General features: G+C 36.3%; 1 protein-coding gene across 1 annotated transcript in view; it reads right to left on the reverse strand.

Moving 5' to 3' along the window:
- Positions 1-507: 507 nt before the first annotated feature.
- The window catches only part of LOC133052694 (dynein light chain 1, cytoplasmic-like), a 99,678-nt gene continuing 79,182 nt past the window's right edge, over positions 508-21,003 (reverse strand). Inside the window, exon 2 of the mRNA XM_061137587.1 lies at positions 508-913. Coding sequence (XP_060993570.1) covers positions 508-913 — 406 coding nt within the window. The remainder of the gene's footprint in view (positions 914-21,003) is intronic.

Raw genomic sequence — 21,003 nt, forward strand, 5'->3', positions numbered from 1 at the left:
GGTAATTTTCCCCCACTATCCCAAAACTTCCTGCATCAGTTTTTTAACTGGAGTCTTTTATTAAACTACTCACCTAATGAACTGAAAATTAGCTATTAATAATCACATATGCATTAGAAAAAACAGAAATATTAAAGCAAAAAGGAATTTTAGTGAACTCAACTAAAATTGAGCCTCCTCACTTTATAAATAAGAGTTATAACTATAAGAAATTTTTTTCACATTTCTCCAACAGATTTATTTTTTTAAAGGAATGGAATTTGAAGAGAAAAAACATGGGGCAGAGAGGTATGGAATAGAAAATAGATACTAATGTAAGATGTTTTGCTAACTACTTTATAAAAACAAACTAGTACAGAGAATGCCCTATACAAAACACAATAAAGGTTCAAAGATGGAGGTGTTCCCTTAGGCAAGGCTGAAGACTTCAGTCTCTGGTATTTGGAATTTAGGCTGCAGTCTTTTTTTTCTGGATGGATCACTGGGTGTGTAGCACAGTCCATGCTTTTAACCAGATTTGAACAGGAGAATGGCCACTTGGTCCAGGTAGAAGTAGATGAAGTGTTTGGATTCATGTGTCACATAACTACTGAAGTTCCTCCCCACAGTGCAGTGCCAAGTGGGGTTGTACTTCTTGTCAAACTCCTTGATACGGGCTGCAATGTCCTTCTCTATATTATATTTCTCCAATGCCTGTGTAGCACACTCCACAGAGTCCTGTTGCATCTCCTCCGACATATCAGCATTCTTGATCACGGCCTTTCGGTCATACACAGTTACCAAGGAGCAGGGGCTGGCCGACTGCAACAGTCTCCTGGCGGAAGGGCTAGCAAGGCTCACACCTGCGTAGAGAGGCAGTTGCTGCCAAAGCCGGGGCGCATCTATAAGAAGTTTTATGTAAGCTTCATGGTAACTGCAAAGAGAAACACTTGTGGTAGAAAAGCTAAAAGAGAAATAAATCAAAGCCTACTGCTAAATATGGCAACCCACTCCCAGTATTATATCCTGGAAAATTCCATGGACAGAGGAACCTGACAGGCTACAGTCCGTGGGGTTGCAAAGAGTCTGACTCAACTGAGCGACTAACACACACTGCTAAAAAGTCGTTAAATCAGAAATGAAGACACCTAGAGAGGAAGGCAAAAAAGGAATTATAAAACAGACAGAAAACAATTACCAAAATGGTAATGGTAAATCCTTACTTCTCAGTAATTACCTTAAATGTAAATGGATTAAATTTCCAGTGAAATGACAAAGTGACTGGATGGATACAATGCATGATCCAACTAAAATGCTGCCTACAAGAGACTCACATTAGCATTAAGGATGCATATAGGCTGAAAATAAAGGGATGGCAAAAGATAATCTTTGCAATAATAATTAAAATAGATCATGGGTGCTAATAGGTGCTTAGTCACGTCAGTTGTGTCTGACTCTTAGCGATTCCATGAACTGTAGCCCGCCAGGTTCCTCTGTCCATGAAATTCTCTAGGCAAGAATACTGGAATGGGTAGCCATTTCCTTCTCCAGGGAATCTTCCCAATCCAGGGATCGAACCCAGGTCTCCTGCCTTTCAGGCAGATTCTTTACCATGTGAGCAACCAGAGAAGCTGCCATGATCAGGGGGTAACTATACTTAAATCAGACAAAATAATCATTGCATCAAAAGTTGTCACAAGAGACAAAGAAGGTCACATACAACGGTAAAGAGGTCAATATGTCAAAAGGATATAGCACTTGTACATATATATGCACAATGTCATAAAACATAAATATATAAAACAAATATTAACAGAGATGAATGGAAAAATAGCAATGCAATAATAATTGGGGACTTTAATAAACCACATTTATCAGTTAGCAGATTATCCAGACAGATGAGTAATATGTAAAAAAAAAAAAAAAAAAACAGTTGAACAACAATGCAAACCAAATAAACAGAGGAAATATACACAGAACATTCTACACAACAGAAGCAGAATATGCAATCTTCTCAAGTGCATAAGGGATATTCTACAGGATAGATCACATATTAGGTCACCAAACAAAATTGGAATCATATTGAATATCTTTTGCAATCACAATGGAATGAAACTAGGTATCAATAACAGGAGAAAAATTGAAAAGTTCATAAGTGTGTGGAAATTTAATAACCCTCTCCTGAACAGAAAATAGTTCAAAAAAAAAAAAAAAAACAGCATCTTGAGACAAATGCAAATGGAAACACACTCTACCAAAATTTATAGGATTCATTTAAAGCACTTCTAAGAGAGAATTTTATAGCAATAAATAACTATATTAATAAAAAAGAAATACCTCAAATAAACAATTCAAACTTATACCTCAAGGAACTAGAAAAAGAAAGTATTTTTCCTTTTGAATGTATTTTTTATTATAACACCCTACTTTTATGTATGTGTGTGTGTGTGTGTGTGTGTAGCAAGAGGCATGCGGATATACATTACAAATACACTATTTTATACAGAAAACATCATATGTAATAGTTAGTCAAAGTTAGATTCTAAAAATAGCTGGGTAATTCTCCTACATTAACCAAAACTGAATCAACAGAAAAAAACCTCTCTGGTGTATTTTTATGGTTATACTTTTCATGATTGGTCCAATTGAACTGATTTTTGCATCAATGGTAAACACTTATTGTTTGAGTTTCAGATTGTGTGGATTTTTGTGTGGATAACTGAATATTATCCAATCTATTTAACTAGCATTAGCCATTAATCAACCATTGGATATTGGCTGTAATATTAGTACATATTTACATGTAATCATCACATGGATAAGTTTATAAACATCATGGAGCATTTGAGAAGCTCTGATTATACATGCATTCACCCAATTTAAACACTTTAACATTTTTTGTCAAAATACTTTTAAAAAATTAAACTTACCACTATAGATAAGTAATTCTACAGAATTATAAGGAATTTAGATTTGTTCAAACTATCTTCAGATGAGTTGTGTGTCTACTAATGAATCTTTGCAACTGGATATAATATGAGCTGATTATTCAAAATCAGTATTTAGAGAAAGTATCTTTGGATTCAACATAGAAGAAAATGAATTTTCAAACACTTGTGGTATAAAGGAGGAGGTTGAGAAAAGCAATAGAAAAAACAAAAAATAAAACTAAACTAAAATATTTGTGTAGGTTTTCCTGAAATGAATAAGTATTGCCCAGGCTGACATTTCCTTAGTATAGTGGCTTATTTAACTGACGGCTTTTCTATTCCTATTAGAAGGACTTATATTATCTAAACTTGGTGTATGTTAATTCTAGGGAAGTGGCAAGTTCTGTCTACACTTATTATTTTGCCTCTAAGGCTTATTTTTATTTTATTTTTTTAATTTTGTGGTATAATTGATTTACAATGTTGTGTTAGTTTCAAATGTACAGAGAAGTGAATCTGTTATAAAAATTAATATATCCACTCTTTTCAGATTCTTTTCCCATATAGGTCATCATAGAGTATTGACTGTTCTATTTCCAGTTTTTTAAGAAATCTCCACACTGTTTTCCATAGTGGCTGTACTAGTTTGCATTCCCACCCACAGTGTAAGAGGGTTCCCTTTTCTCCACACCCTCTCCAGCATTTATTGCTTGTAGACTTTTGGATAGCAGCCATCCTGACTGGCATGTAATGGTACCTCATTGTGGTTTTGATTTGCATTTCTCTAATAATGCGTGATGTTGAGCATCTTTTCATGTGTGTGTTAGCCATCTGTATGTCTTCTTTGGAGAAATGTCTGTATAGTTCTTTGGCCCAGTTTTTGATTGGGTCATTTATTTTTCTGGAATTGAGCTGCAGGAGTTGCTTGTATATTTTTGAGATTAATCCTTTGTTTCTTCATTTGCTATTATTTTCTCCCAATCTGAGGGCTGTCTTTTCACCTTACTTATAGTTTCCTTTGTAGTGCAAAAGCTTTTAAGTTTCATTAGGTCCCATTTGTTTAGTTTTGCTTTTATTTCCAATATTCTGGGAGGTGGGTCACAGAGGATCTTGCTGTGATTTATGACGGAGAGTGTTTTGCCTATGTTCTCCTCTAGGAGTTTTATAGTTTCTGGTCTTACATTTAGATCTTTAATCCATTTTGAGTTTATTTTTGTGTATGGTGTTAGAAAGTGTTCTAGTTTCATTCTTTTACAAGTGGTTGACCAGTTTTCCCAGCACCACTTGTTAAAGAGGTTGTCTTTTTTCCATTGTATATCCTTGCCTCCTTTGTCAAAGATAAGGTGTCCATAGGTTCGTGGATTTATCTCTGGGCTTTCTATTCTGTTCCATTGATCTATATTTCTTTCTTTGTGCCAGTACCATACTGTCTTGATGACTGTGGCTTTGTAGTAGAGTCTGAAGTCAGGCAGGTTGATTCCTCCAGTTCCATTCTTCTTTCTCAAGATTACTTTGGCTATTTGAGGTTTTTTGTATTTCCATACAAATTGTGAAATTCTTTGGTCTAGTTCTGTGAAAAATACCGTTGGTAGCTTGATAGGGATTGCATTGAATCTATAGATTCCTTTGAGTAGAATAGCCATTTTGACAATATTGATTCTTCCAATCCATGACCCAGCAATCCCACTTCTGGGCACACACACTGAGGAAACCAGATCTGAAAGAGACACGTGCACCCCAATGTTCATTGCAGCACTGTTTATAATAGCCAGGACATGGAAGCAACCTAGATGCCCATCAGCAGATGAATGGATAAGGAAGCTGTGGTACATATACACCATGGAATATTAAAAAGAATTCATTTGAACCAGTCCTAATGAGATGGATGAAACTGGAGCCCCTTATACCGAGTGAAGTAAGCCAGAAAGATAAAGACCATTACAGTATACTAACACTGTAAGAATAAGACTGAAAACCAGAGGCAGGAGGCTTAAGTCCAAAACGTGAGAACACCAGAATACTCCTGACTCCAGGGGATATTAAATCAATAAGAGCTCATCCAAAAGCCTCCATATCTACACTGAAACCAAGCTCCACCCAAGAGCCAACAAATTCCAGAGCAAGACATACCATGCAAATTCTCCAGCAACACAGGAACAAACCCTGAGCTTCAATAAACAGGCTGCTCAAAGTCACACCAAACCCATAGACATCTCAAAACTCACTACTGGACACTTCATTGCACTCCAGAGAGAAGAAATCCAACTCCAACCATCAGAACACCGACACAAGCTTCCCTAATCAGGAAACCTTGACAAGACACCCATCCATCCCCACCTACAGCAAGGAACCACCACAATAAAGTGGAACTACCAACTGGCAGAATACAGAAAGGCCACCCCAAACACAGCAATCTAAACAAGATGAAAAGGCAGAGAAATATTCAGTAGGTAAAGGAACATGACAAATGCCCACCAAACAAACCAAAGAGGAGAAGATAGGGAATCTATCTGAAAAAGAATTTGGAATAATGATAGTAAAAATGATCCAAAATCTTGAAAACAAAATGGAGTTACAGATAAATAGCCTGGAGACAAGGATTGAGAAGATGCAAGAAATATTTAACTAGGACCTAGAAGAAATAAAAAAGAGTCAATCAATAATGCAATAAATGAGAGAAAAAGAACTCTGGAGGGAACCAACAGTAAAATAATGGAAGCAGAAGATAGGATAAGTGAGGTAGAAGATAAAATGGTAGAAATAAATGAGGCAGCATGGAAAAAAGGAAAAAAAAAAAAAAGGATTAAAAGAAATGAGGACAAACTCAGGGACCTCTGGGACAATGTGAAACGCCCCAACATTTGAATCATAAGAGTCCAAGAAGAAGAAAAACGAAAGGCCATGAGAAAATACATGAGGAGATACTAGTTGAAAACTTCCTTAAAATGGGGAAGGAAATAGTCACCCAAGTCCAAGAAACCCAGAGTCCCAAACAGGATAAACCCAAGATGAAACACCCCAAGACACATATTAATCAAATTAACAAAGATAAAACACAAAGAACAAATATTAAAAGCAGCAAGGGAAAAACAACAAAACAACACACAAGAGGATTCCCATAAGGATAACAGCTGATCTTTCAATAGAAAATCTTCAGGCCAGAAAGAGATGGCAGGGCATACTTAAAGTGATGAAATGGAAAAAAACCTACAACCCAGATTACTATAACCAGCAAGGATCTCATTCAAATATGAAGGATAAATTAAAATCTTTACAGATAAGCAAAAGCTTAGAGAATTCAGGACCACCAAACCAGCTCTTCAACAAATGCTAAAGGATCTTCTCTAGACAGGAAACACAGAAAGGGTGAATAAACTCAAACCCAAAACAACAAAGTAAATGGCAATGGGATCATACTTGTTAATAATTACCTTAAATGTAAATGGGTTGAACACCCCAACCAAAAGAAAGAACTGGCTGAATGGATATGAAAACAAGACCCCTATATATGCTGTCTACAAGAGACCCCCCTCAAAACAGGGGACACATATGTCTGAAGATGAAGGGCTAGAAAAGAATATTTCATGCATATGGAGACCAAAAGAAAGCAGGAGTAGCAGTACTCATATCAGATAAAATAGACTTTAAAATAAAGGCTGTGAAAAGAGACAAAGGACACTACATAATGATCAAAGGATTAATCAAAGAAGAAGATATAATAATTATAAATATATATATGTATCCAACGTAGGAGCATCACAATATGTAAGGCAAATTCTAACAAGTATGAAAGGAGAAATTAACAATAACACAATAATAGTGAGAGACTTTAATACCCCAGTCACACCTATGGATAGATCAACTAAGCAGAAAATAAGCAAGGAAGCACAAACTTTAAATGATACAATGGGCCAGTTGATATCAGACCTAATTGATAGCTATAGGACATATCATCACAAAAGAATGAATTTCACCTTTTTCTCAAGTGCACACAGAACCTTCTCCAGGATAGATCACATCCTGGGCCATAAATCTAGCCTTGGTAAATTAAAAAAAAAATCATCTCAAGCATCTTTTCTGATCACAGTGCAGTAAGATTAGATGTCAACCACAGGGAAAAAGTATTAAAAATACAAATATATGGAAGCTAAACAATACACTTCTGAATAACCAACAAATCACAGAAGAAATCATAAAAGAAATAAAACTATGCATAGAAATGAATTAAAATGAAAACACATCAACCCAAAACCTATAGGATTCAGTAAAAGCAGTGCTAAGGGGGCTTCATAATAATACAAGCCCACCTCAAGAAACAGGAGAGAAATCAAATAACTTAACTATACACCTAAAGGAACTAGAAAAAGAAATGAAACACCCCAGGGTGAGTAGAAGGAAAGAAATCATACAAATTAGGGCAGAAATAAATGCAAAAGAAACAAAGGAGACCATAGCAAAAATCAACAAAGTTAAGAGCTGGTTCTTTGAGAAGATAAATAAAAAAGACAAACCACTAGCCACACTCATCAAGAAAAAAAAAGGGGGGGGAGAAGAATTAAATCAACAAAATTAGAAATGAAAATGGAGAAATCACAACAGACAACACAGAAGTACAAAGATCATAAGAGACTACTATCAGCAACTATATGCCAATAAAATGGACAAGTTGGAAGAAACGGGCAAATTCTTAGAAAAGTATTACTTGCAACAACTGAACCAGGAGGAAATAGAAAATCTTAACAGACTCATCACAAGCACAGAAATCGAAACTGTAATCAGAAATCTTCCAGCAAACAAAAGCCCAGGACCAGACGGCTTCATCAGCTGAATTCTACCAAAAATTTAGAGAAGAACTAGCACCTATCCTACTCAAACTCTTCCAGAAAATTGCAGTGGAAATAACCTTCCAAACTCATTCTATGAGGCCACCATCACCCTAATACCAAAACCAGACAAAGATGCCACAAAAAAAAAAAAAAAAAGAAAAAAGAAAGAAAGAAAGAAAACTACAGGGCAATATCACTGATGAACATAGATGCAAAAATCTTTAACAAAATTTTAGCAAACAGAATCCAACAACATACTAAAAGATCATACATCATGACCAAGTGGGCTTTATCCCAGGGATGCAAGGATTCTTCAGTATTTGCAAATCAATCAATGTGATACACCACATTAACAAATTGAAAGAAAGAAACTATATGATTATCTTAATAGGTGCAGAGAAATCCTTTGACAAAATTCAACATCCATTTATGATAAAAACCCTCCAGAAAGCAGGAACAGAAGGAACATACCTCAACATAATAATAAGTATATATGACAAACCCTCAGCAAACATTATCCACATGGTGGAAAATTGAAAGCATTTCCCCTAAAGTCAGGAACAAGACAAGGGTTCCTACTAGAGCTAATCAATGAATAGAGCAAAGTTGCAGGATATAAAATTAGCACACAGAAATTCCTTGCATTCCTATACACTAACAATGAGACAACAAAAAGAGAAATTAAGGAAACAATTCCATTCACCATTGCAATGAAAATAATAAAATAATTAGGTATATATCTACCTAAAGAAACAAATGACCTATATAGAAAAGTATAAATTGCTGATGAAATAAATCAAAGAGGTCACTGATAGTTGGAGAAATATACCATGTTCATGGATTTGAAGAATCAATATAGTGAAAATGAGTATACTACCCAAAGCAATCTATGGATTCAAGATTCAATGCAATTCCTATCAAGCTACCAACGGTATTTTTCAGAGAACTAGAAAAAACAGTTTTACAATTTTTATAGAAATAAAAAAATTCTTGAATAGCCAAAGCAATATTGAGAAAGAAGAATGGAACTGGAAGAATCAACCTGCCTGACTTCAGGCTACATTGCAAAGCTACAGTCATCAAGACAGTATGGTACTGGCACAAAGACAGAAATATAGATTGATGGAACAAAATAGAAAGCCCAGAGATAAATCCATGCACCTATGGACACATTATCTTTGACAAAGGAGTCAAGAATGTACAATGGAGAAAAAACAATCTATCTAACAAATGGTGCTTGGAAAACTGGTCAACCACTTGTAGAAGAATGAAACTAGAACACTTTCTTACACCATGCACAAAAATAAACACCAAATGGATTAAAGATCTAAATGTAAGACCAGAAACTATAAAACTCCTAGAGGAAAACATAGGCAAAACACTCTCTGACATAAATCACAGCAGGATCCTCTATGCCCCACCTCCCAGAGTAATGGAAATAAAAGCAAAAATAAACAAGTGGGACCTAATTAAACTTAAAAGCTTTTGCACAATGAAGGAAATTATAAGCAAGGTGAAAAGATAGCCTTCAGAATGGGAGAAAATGATAGCAAATGAAGCAACTGACAAAAAATTAAGCTAAAAATATACAAGCAGCTCATACAGCTCATTTCCAGAAATATAAATGACCCAATCAAAAAATGGGCCAAAGATCTAAACAGACATTTTTCCAAAGAAGACATACAGATGGCTAACAAACACATGAAAAGATGCTCAACATCACTCATTATCAGAGAAATGCAAATCAAAACTGCAATGAGTTACCACCTCATGCCAGTCAGAATTGCTGCTATCCAAAGTCTACAAACAATAAATGCTGGAGAGAGTGTGGAGAAAAGGGAACCGTCTTGCACTGTTGGTGGGAATGCAGACTATTACAGCCACTATGGAGAACAGTGTGGAGATTCCCTAAAAAACTGGAAATAGAACTTCCATATGACCCAGCAATCTCACTGCTGGGCATACACACCAAGGAAACCAGAATTGAAAGAGACACATGAACCCCAATGTTCATCACAGCACTGTTTATAATAGCCAGGACACAGAAGCAACCTAGATGTCCATTGTCAGACGAATGGATAAGAAAGTTGTGGTATGTATACACAATGGACTATTACTCAGCCATTTAAAAGAATACATTTGAATCAGTTCTAATGAGGTGGATGAAACTGGAGCCTATTAGACAGCGTGAAGTAAGCCAGAAAGAAAAACATCAATACAGTATATTAACGCATATATATGGAATTTAGACAGATGGTAATGATAACCCTATATGCAAGATAGCAAAAGAGACACAGATGTATAGAACAGACTTTTGAACTCTGTGCAAGAAGGTGAGGGTGGGATGATTTGAGAGAATAGCATTGAAACATGTATATTATCATATGTGAAGTAGATCGCCAGTCCAGGTTCAATGCATGAGACAGGGTGCTCTGGGTGCACTGGGATGATCCAGAAGGGATGGGATGGGGAGGGAGGTGGGAAGGGGATTCAGGATGGGGAACACATGTACACCCATGGCTGATTCACATGAATATATGGCATAACCACTACAATATTGTAAAGTAATTAGCCTCCAATTAAAATAAATAAATTAAAAAAAAAAGATGTTGAGTTGCACAGAGAAAGCTTGAGTTTTCTGTAAAAGGATGTAACTTTCACAACTGAATACTATTTTTTAAGAAAGCTATTTTTAATAATAAAAATACTTGGTTTTCTTCTATTAAATCTGTAGTGATCATGCTTTATAGGCTTATTCAATTAGATACACCTCTTGAAAGAGTTCAGGATAACCATGAATTCAAGCTTAGTATCTGTAGCAGTGACACCTAAATTACGCATTATTTTAAACCACAATTTACTGACCATCTGGTCTTTAAAAATATTCATATCTTAGAAGGCTAAAAAAGTGGTTTGGCAAGGATATTCTGAAAATATTTCTCCCAAAGTGTGAAAATCTAAAAAGTTTCTGCTATCAGTTTTCATATCTATATCATATGAATACTTTGACTAATATGAGTCTGTGTTGACTCCTCAGACTTAATTTATTTCTATTGTATATATATTGTTAGAGGTGAAGAAATAAAAATTCTTGCATAAAAGATGCTTGTTTAATTTACCTCTGATCCTTTTCTTTGTTTACAGATTGCGCTTTCACCCAAGAGTGTGTTACTTTTTTGTTTTAAATTTTCTCTTCAATGTCTTTTGTTACTCCTTTTAGGCAAAGTAGTGCTCCTTTGATAATATGAGTATTAAGTCTAAGAGTGGGAATGGTACATTTTCCAACAGAGTTGAGTGAGATGAATCTAAGGTGGAAGCAAAATGAAAGTACTGGGCTTTTGAGAAGTTGGATAAGCCTCATAAGATAGACATTATCTGAAGAGGCAAAGTAATGGCAGGCAAGATCTAGGTTTTCAATACTATAGTAAAAGTAGGTAGAGCTCTTTGAAGAAATAGCTAATCCTATATGGGGGCATGGGATATGTAAGATAAGCCTGATACATCTTATAGTGTCATAAATAAAGGAAGTGCTCAAAAACCCAAAATACTGGGGCATATGTCAAAAAGCATGGTGCCAACCTGAAAGTTCTCTCAATGACCGAAGCTGGAATAATTTGCTCAACAAAATAAATAACATAGTATTGGATTATAACCCTAGGTATAAAACAAATATATGTGAGTCCAAAAAATATAAATTGTTAAATAAAGGGGAATAAACAAATCTGTCATGAATAAATTATATAATAACTTCCTTTCTAGGAGGTGGAGCTTAATTCTTCCACTTTGAATGAAGGTTTGATTTAGTGACTCACTTCCAAAGAGTAGTATATAGAAAATGGCTGAGGGAAATAAGTTTATATGGAGAAATCTGACACACAGTACCTATCAGGTAATCAAGGCTAACATCATCAGTGAAAAGACATGGTGATAACATGTATCCTTAATGTGATAGGATGAAAATAGCAATTCTCCTCTGTGTTCTTCCTCTTTCAAACACATAACCTCAGTCTAACCTTGCAAAAAACATCAGACAGACCCAAATTGCTGGACATACTGTAAAACACCAGACAAGTATTCCTCAAAATTGTCACGGTTATGAAGAAATGCAAGCATAAATGGAGAAACTGTCACAGACCAATAAAAATTAAAAGAGATATGATTATTAAATCTGATGTGGAATCCTTGAGTGGAAAAAGGACAGTAAGGAAAAAATGAAATCTGAATTAAGTCTCAAATTTGGTTAATAATAATGTATCAAAGTTCGTTCCTTAGTTGTGACATGAAGCATCATTATATAAGATGCAATCAACAGGAGAAAATGAGTGAAGAGTAAATGGGGATTCTCTGTACTATCTCTGACATTTTTCTGTAAATCTAGAACTATTCCCACCAAAATTCATTTTAAAAAGTAAATGGTAAGGAAGACTTCCAAAAGGAATAAACCATAGATATAAATTTTTCACGTCATAATTGTCACTTTGAGCTATACTCCAGTTTGTTTATATGTAAAAGAAACTTGGTTATAGTAAATGTTATTAAACAAATACCTAGAGAGGATGATGAAATTCCTAGTTAATGGATATTATTGAGATAGTGGTGCATATCTCAACAGTATTATTGAGACATTTAGGTCAACGTTTCCTTTTTTTTTAATCAAGAGTTGAAATGATTGACATCTTGGGAATGATCCTGAGGTATGTGTGATCATCTGGATACCAGGTCTGCAACTGCAACAAATTTAGATCTGTTGTGATTTAAGAAAGAGAGTCGAAATTGTTGAATCGTCATTTTGGTAAACTCTCTGAATAGATATACTGACTTTAACAGTATAGTAGTGACATTAGGAAACTGTGATTGAGAAGATACTGAAATATATTGGCAGAGCATTTGAATTAAGGAGTAAAAGTAAAAGAGAGATCAAAGATCAGGGGAGGCCAGACTTCTTCCTGGGAGTTGGAGTTATGAAAATAATGGACAGTATTGCATGTTTTTGCATAATTCAAAAGAATAACAATCATTCCTTATAGCCAGCTTTCAGATACAGGAAGCAGCAGCAGAATGTGGGGGTAACGCTTGTATTACCTTTGCCAGAAAAATAAATAGCCTAAAAAAACACAAATTTTTCTAATAGTATTAGAAAGTATACCAAAAGTAGTAGAATAATGTCTGCTGAAACAATATTTTATCTAAAGTAAGATGAAAACAATCTGCCTCAACTTTTGATGCTTCATTGACTAATGACAAGCATTGTGTGTATGTTAGTCGCTCAGTCGTGTCCGACTCTTTGCGACCCCATGGACTACAGCCCACCAGGCTTTGCTGTCCATGAGATTTTCCAGGCAAGGATACTGGAGTGGGTTGCCATTTCCTTCTCCAGAGAATCTTCCCAACCCAGGGATTGAACCCGGGTCTCCTACAATGCAGGCAGATGCTTTACCGACTGAGCTACAAGGGGAGCCCAATGACAAGCATTACTGCTTGTGAAACTGCATGTAACAAGAGTAGAACCAACTCCAAGTCCACACATTTGTTGTGATACTTTTCAGCAATTATTGAGGATAATTGTGAATTGTCTATCATCTTTTAAAGAGTAGTTTCAAAGCAGTTTTGTGGCTCAGCTGGTAAAGAATCTATCTGCAACATGGGAGACCTGGGTTTGATCCCTGGGTTAGGAAGATCCCCTGGAGAAGGGAAAGGCTACCCACTCCAGTATTCTGGCCTGGAGAATTCCATGGACTGTATGGTCCAGGGGGTCACAAAGAGTCAGACACGACTGAGCAGCTTTCACTTTCTTTCACTTAAAATCAATTAATATATATTATGCTAAGATGCTTCCATTGAAAGTTTTACTTTTCTTTTGAAGAAGAATGATTAAGTAACAAAGCTTATTATAGCCTCTTTTTTTTCCCCTCATGCATAGACACTGCTCAGATCAAATTCCTCTTCAAGATACTGCAGTTGGTGACAGCATGTCCGAATTGACAGCAGTCAACTCATGTTCTTAGAGTACTGGTCTTGCAAACTGTAAAATCAGAGCAAACATAGGAACCTTAATAGAGTGTATTGAATATTTAGAATATGAATCAGAAGAAGGAAGTGCTTTAAGAAGAGACTGATAAGTAGGCATTGTTGAAAGAGATTAAAGTAGAAATGGAAGACAAAAGGAGAGGGGAAAAAAAGATGAAAACAGAGGCAAATGAGTTGTAGGAATTCAAGGTAGAATCTTTCCTTGTAAAAAGCAGGATCACACATAGGAAGAAAGAGCCAAGTTCCCATAGATGGCAGGAGGATGAAGATGGCACTGAAATGTAAGGAAAGGCTGGTCACAATCCTCAAAGGACAGTATGAGCAATTTCAGGAATGATTCTTGTTAAAATTGCAACCATTTTTGCTTGCATATACCTTTAGGGCCAATTTTGAGGGAAGTCTTTCAGATGTACAAAATGGCAAAGACATTTTGGATGTTTCTTCTTATGCACCTGGTTGATGCTGGCTGAATCTCACAGCGCACATCTTTCATTACTGCTTGTCTCAGATTCCCAAACTGCAAAGCTATTTAATGAATATGAGGCAAAAAGGTAAAGGAATTGCAACAGCTTGAGATTTATGTAGAGACTGTGTCATCAAGGCTTTTGTTCCCTCTTCCAGCTTCATAAAGGATATAGATTACCAAACAAAGATCTGTGGGGTTTGTAAATCAGTTCAAGCATAATAGTGATGTTTGGAACTTGTACTGAGTTTACTGGAGCTACTTCATTCAATATTAGAGCTTTATGTAACCCTTTCTTGCATACATTGTGACTGCTTCTATAGACAGATTCATAAATTACTCCTGGTATACAGAATACATGAAAGGCTGATTGTTTGCATTGCATGGAACAAAGACCTGAGTGTTCAAATATCAGAAGACAGCTGGAACACAATCTGTGCAAAGGCAATTTGAGCCTCCAGGTCCATTCAGTACTAACTTGGAACGTGTAGTGAGAATTGGAAAAATCTCAGTGAGTTATACATTTATGAATTTAGTAACCTAGGATCCTCTCTACTGTTTCCTTCTCTTTCATATATTTTAATCTATAATATTGAGCTTACTAGGGCAATTTGTCTTTGATATGCTGAGATGCAGTTTCAGAATATGGTAAGCCAGATTTGTCTTTGTAAGAATTGTGTGCATGTGTATTCTATGAGGTGGGGGAAATCTTGGATAAAATGGTTTTCATTTGGGTTTCTCTCCTGCTAACAGACTTCCTTGGTGGCTCAGTGGTAAAGAATCCACCTGCAATGCAGGACCTTCAGGAGACATAGTTTTGATTCTTGGGTTGGGAAGATCCCTTGGAGGAGGGCATCCACTCCAGTATTCTTGCCTGGAGAACTCCCACGGACAGAGAAGCCTGGTGGGCTACAGTCCATAGGGTCTCAAGAGTCAGACATGACTTAAGTGACTTAGCACACACACCTACTAACAAACGATAGTAAAGACTGATTGCTGCAGCATCTAAATTAAACCAGTCTTTGTGTTACTCTCTTTGTTTAAAATGCCTCTCCAAAAGTATATAAGGCAGTTCCACAGATTTACATTGCTTGCTTTCATGTTACTACTGATTTCTCTTAGTGTATTAATCACTCTATGTGTAGAGGATAAATGATGACGGAAATTGCAATAATTTCTTTGCACTATCAAAGGACTATATATACTAATAGCTTCACAGGGCTGCTTCTTATCCCTAAAGAAGGCTCCGGAGTTTTAGGTTACCACAGACCTGTCTTAGGATTGTTCCAGTGAGCAGTAGTCACAGATTTACTTCCACTGTTTGGTGGTTCTTTGACTTGGCCTAATTGGCTACAGATAGAGCTTATGGTGTTTTAGTTGCTAAATCATGTCTGACTCTTGTGACCCCATGGACTGTAGCCTGCCAGGCTCCTCTGTCCATGGGATTCTCCAGGCGAGAATACGGGAGTGGGTTGCCATTCCCTTCTCCAGAGGCTTATGAAGTTGTCCATGTTATTGGAACCTCAGATACAAATTCTTAATGAAGTTGCAGAAGTCCTTGTTAAGTGGTAAATCGCCAGACCAAAGGGGAAAGGTGAAGGAAGGGATAAATTAGGAAGTTGGGATTAATATATACACACTACTATATATAACATAGATAAGCAACAAAGACCTACTGCATAGCACAGGGGACTATACTCAATTTTATTTTATAATAACCTATAGGGGAAAGGAACCTGAAAAATAATATCTATATTTATATGTGTATGTGTGTTTTAGTCACTCACTTGTTTCCAGCTCTTTGTGATCTCATGAACTGTAGCTCTCAAGGCTCCTCTGTCCATGGAATTCTACAGGCAAGAATACTTGAGTGGGTTGCCATTTCCTTCTCCTTATTTTATATATATATATATATACACACACACACACACACACACACACACACACACACACACACACATATAATGTATGTATATATGTGTATATGTATGTATATATAATATGTATGTATACATATTATGTTATATATATACACACACATATATAAAACTAAATCTGTGTGTTATACACCTGACATTAACATGACATTGTAAACCAACTAAAGTTCACTAAACTTTTGAAAATAAATAAGTTAATTATTTTTTAAAAAAATTGGGTTATGGAAGACTGGGTGTTTCTGTCAGAGTTAAAGCAAATCTGATATCTAGAAAATTTACCCTTAAACTCTAAGTTCCTCATATAATTTTCATCCACAGACCACCCTCATTGAAAATTCTTTTAGACACCAACTATCTAGAAGTAATGAGCCAATAAGATATGCCTACATGTTTCTGAGGATTATTGTCTTTTAAAATATATTTGTTTATTTGACTGCATCAGACCGTCATTGCATCATGTGGGATTTTTCGTTGCAGCACACAGGATCTCCAGTTAAGGCAGGCAGGCTCAGTAGTTGCAGCACGAGGACTTAGTTGCCTCATGGCATGTGGGATCTTTGTTCCCTGGCCTGGGATCAAACCCAAGTCCTCTGCATGTTAGGATTATTGTCTTTTGGAGGGAATTTTGTACTACAGATGTATCTGGTGAACCACCAATAGAACTTAAGATTTAGAGTGTTTAAACACTTTCATTTTCACTCTCTATCTTATCTGTTTAACTTATCTGTTTAACTTCTGATGTTTCAAAGTCATATGACCAAGGTAAGCAAATGGAAAATTTCCAAATACAGGATTACAAAGATTTTAATGTGACTCTTCAAATAAATGTTTGTGTGGGGAAATGTCAAAAAATGAAAGTTAAGTAGCTGTACTGTTTTCCACAAGCTGATGCTTTTATTTTGCCAACCTTCCATGAATCCCTTAGCATTGTTTCATTCAATCTTTGTCTTTGCTAGATTATGCAAATGGTTCATTTATTGTGTATAAAAGTACAAAAATTGTTAATGAGTTTGCTGCACATACATACATACATATAAGTATACACACATATCCTTTCTGTGTTACAGTTTAACCGAGAACTGCAGGTTTTAATATAGTGTAGTTAATAGAATGTGACATCTCTACTGTGAATACTAAATACTATATGCTATGTACAGTCCACATGGGCAGGACCTCAATGTGTGCTAAAACAGATTATACCTGTGAATTGAGGGCTACATGTAAAATCCATCAATGCTACATTAGAGAAACCGTTTGGAATTTTTTTCTTTTCTTTGGTCAGGCAGTCTTTGAGTCTCTGTTGAAACTCAGTGTTACTCAGTAGTCCTATGGGTTATTTACTTTGTCTTCTCAAGGGTTATCAGTATAGTTATCTCATCTTGCTGAGTTATATATTTAGCAGACATATGTTAGATATACTCTTTCATATTTGCACCAAGACTAGATTGCGGAAAAGGCCCACAAAGCTTAGGCTCAAACTGTTCAATGGCATTCTTTAATGTTTGACTACAATACCTCTACACTTTCTAGCAATCTGTAATTGTGTGACTTTTACCCTTTATCAGGATGCAAAAAAACTATTTTCTTCTACTGATTGCTGCTGAGAGGTAAAATCCAGGTATTTCAGAAAACCAGCATGATGGTTTTCTCTGGAGAGCTGCATTCATTGATTAACTTGTCATTATTTACAGATATGCAGGCCTCGGAAGAACTTGAGAGGGCATGTAGTCCACACAACAGCCATGTCAGTCCTCTACCTGACTTTATTTATTAAAAAAATTTTTTTTTCATTTATTTTTATTAGTTGGAGGCTAATTACTTTACAATATTGTAGTGGTATTTGCCATACATTGACATGAATCAGCCATGGATTTACATGTATTCCCCAACCTGATCCCTGCTCCCAACTCCCTCTCTACCCAATCCCTCTGGGTCTTCCCAGTGTACCAGGCCAGAGCACTTGTCTTATGCATCCAACCTGGGCTGGTGATCTGTTTCCCTATAGATAATATACATGTTGTTCTCTCAAAACATCCCACCCTCGCCTTCTCCCACAGAGTCCAAAAGTCTGTTCTGTACATCTGTGTCTCTTTTTCTGTTTTGCATATAGGGTTATCATTACGATCTTTCTAAATTCCATATATATGTGATAGTATGCTGTAATGGTCTTTATCTTTCTGGCTTACTTCACTCTGTATAATGGGCTCCAGTTTCATCCATCTCATTAGGACTGATTCAAATGAATTCTTTTTAACGGCTGAGTAATATTCCATGGTGTATATGTACCACAGCTTCCTTATCCATTCATCTGCTGATGGGCATCTAGGTTGCTTTCATGTCCTGGCTGTTATAAACAGTGCTGCAATGAACATTGGGGTGCACGTGTCTCTTTCAGATCTGGTTTCCTCAGTGTGTATGCCCAGAAGTGGTATTGCTGGGTCATATGGCAGTTCTATTTCCAGTTTTTAAAGAAATCTCCACACTGTTTTCCATGGTGGCTGTACTAGTTTGCATTCCCACCAACAGTGTAAGAGGGTTCCCTTTTCTCCACACCCTCTCCAGCATTTATTGCTTGTAGACTTTTGGATAGCAGCCATCCTGACTGGCATGTAATGGTACCTCATTGTGGTTTTGATTTGCATTTCTCTGATAATGAGTGATGTTGAGCATCTTTTCATGTGTTTGTTAGCCATCTGTATGTCTTCATTGGAGAAATGTCTGTTTAGTTCTTTGGCCCATTTTTTGATTGGGTCATTTATTTTTTTGGAATTGAGCTGCAGGAGTTGCTTGTATATTTTTGAGATTAATCCTTTGTCTGTTTCTTCATTTGCTATTATTTTCTCCCATTCTGAGGGCTGTCTTTTCACCTTGCTTATAGTTTCCTTAGTTGTGCAAAAGCTTTTAAGTTTAATTAGGTCCCATTTGTTTATTTTTGCTTTTATTTCCAATATTCTGGGAAGTGGGTCACAGAGGATCCTGCTGTTATTTATGTCAGAGAGTGTTTTGCCTATATTCTCCTCTAGGAGTTTTATAGTTTCTGATTTTAAATAGCACCACAAAATTTCCAACTTCTGAGAAGCTGATCTGTTTTCTTAAAGATCTTTGTTAAAAGAGATGCTTAACTCCTATAAATCATTCATTTATGTAACTGACAATTTTTACTGTCAGGGAATTTTTTAGGTTGAACAGGCTTGTCAAGCTTCTCGCAAAATTGGTTCCTTTCAATCTCCCATTGTAGATATGGGGAATTGTGACTTTTCAGGGTAAAACAAAACAATGATCCTGAAAAAAAATATGAAAGCACTCTTGATGCTCTTTTCTCTGGGCTAAAGAGTTTCATTTCCTCTTTAGAACTTATTTAAATACATTTTAGTCACAGTTTTCTTTCTTTTCCAGATGCTACTCAAGTTATTTTCAGATGTTAGCAATGTGTGTTTCAACATTGGACAGGGTACCTTGAGATTAATGTATGGGTGGAAATGAATCACACTTCAAAATTTCATTTCCCCAAAACATTTTTCCACTTAGACCAACACCAAACTGCTGAGCTGGAATCAAGATTACTGGAAGAAATATCAACAACCTCAGATATGGTGATGATATCACCCTAATGGCAGAAAGCAAGAAGGAACTAAAGAACCTCTTAGAGAGGGTGAAAGAGGAGAGTAAAAGAGCTAGCTTAAAACTCATCATTCTAAGAATTAAGACCATAGCATCCAGTCCCATCACTTCATGGCAAATACATGGAGGAAAAGTGAAAGCAGTGGCAAGTTTTATTTTCTTGGGCTCCAAAATCACTGCAGATGGTGACTGCAGCCATGAAATTAAAAGATGCTTGCTCCTTGGAAGAAAATCTATGACAAACTTAGGCACTGTATTACAAAGTAGAGACATCACTTTGCTGACAAACATCCATCTAGTCAAAACTATGGTTTTCCCAGTAGTCATGTAAGGATATGAGAATTGGACCATAAAGAAGGCTGAGTACCAAAGAATTGATGCTTTCAAACTGCAGTGCTGGAGATAACTCTTGAGAATCCCTTGGACAGGAAGGAAATCAAACCAATCCTAAAGAAAATCAACCCTGAATATTCACTGGATGAACTGATGCTGAAGCTGAAGCTCCAAAACTTTGGCCACCTGATGCAAAGAGCAGACTGACTGGAAAACACTTTGATACTGGGAAAGACTGAGGACAAGAGGAGAAGTGGGTGACAGAGGATGAGATGGTTGATTGGCATCAACCACACAATGGATATGAGTTTGAGCAAACTCCAGGAGATAGTGAAAGACAGGGAAGTCTGGTGTGCTAAAGTTCGTGGAGTCATACACGACTTAGTGACTGAACAATAACTACAAACTGCTGATATCCAATCATATGGAGGAAAAAAAAAGTTTCTGTCAATACCACCTCTTGCTTCAGTCTTCCTCAATACCAAGTCTGTATTTAGGCCAATTTTTTTCCCATTTCCATTTTTTTAAAAACTCCTTCAACAGAGAATTTGTTCTGCATATTTAAAAAAAAATTATCCCATTTTGTACAATATTCAAATAACTCTTCTCTGCCAAGTCAATGATTCAAGAAGGATTTTTAAATTCCAAACTATGTATATGTCACTGTGCTCAGTGTATCTCTTATTGCATAGTTGCTAAGTCCTGTCCAACTCTTTGTGATCCCATGGACTGTAGTCTGTATGCTGGCTTCAATTATATGGCTACCTCATGGTTTGAGCTTGGCTTCCAGTCTCAGCCAATTTTTAGGTAAGTTGCTGCTGTCTTCAGGTGCCATTCTGGAGATGTAGAGTTTTTATATAGAGGTAGTATTCTGTATCTCTGAATTT

This window comes from Dama dama, chromosome X, assembly GCF_033118175.1.
Source record: "Dama dama isolate Ldn47 chromosome X, ASM3311817v1, whole genome shotgun sequence".
Lineage (NCBI taxonomy): Eukaryota > Metazoa > Chordata > Mammalia > Artiodactyla > Cervidae > Dama > Dama dama.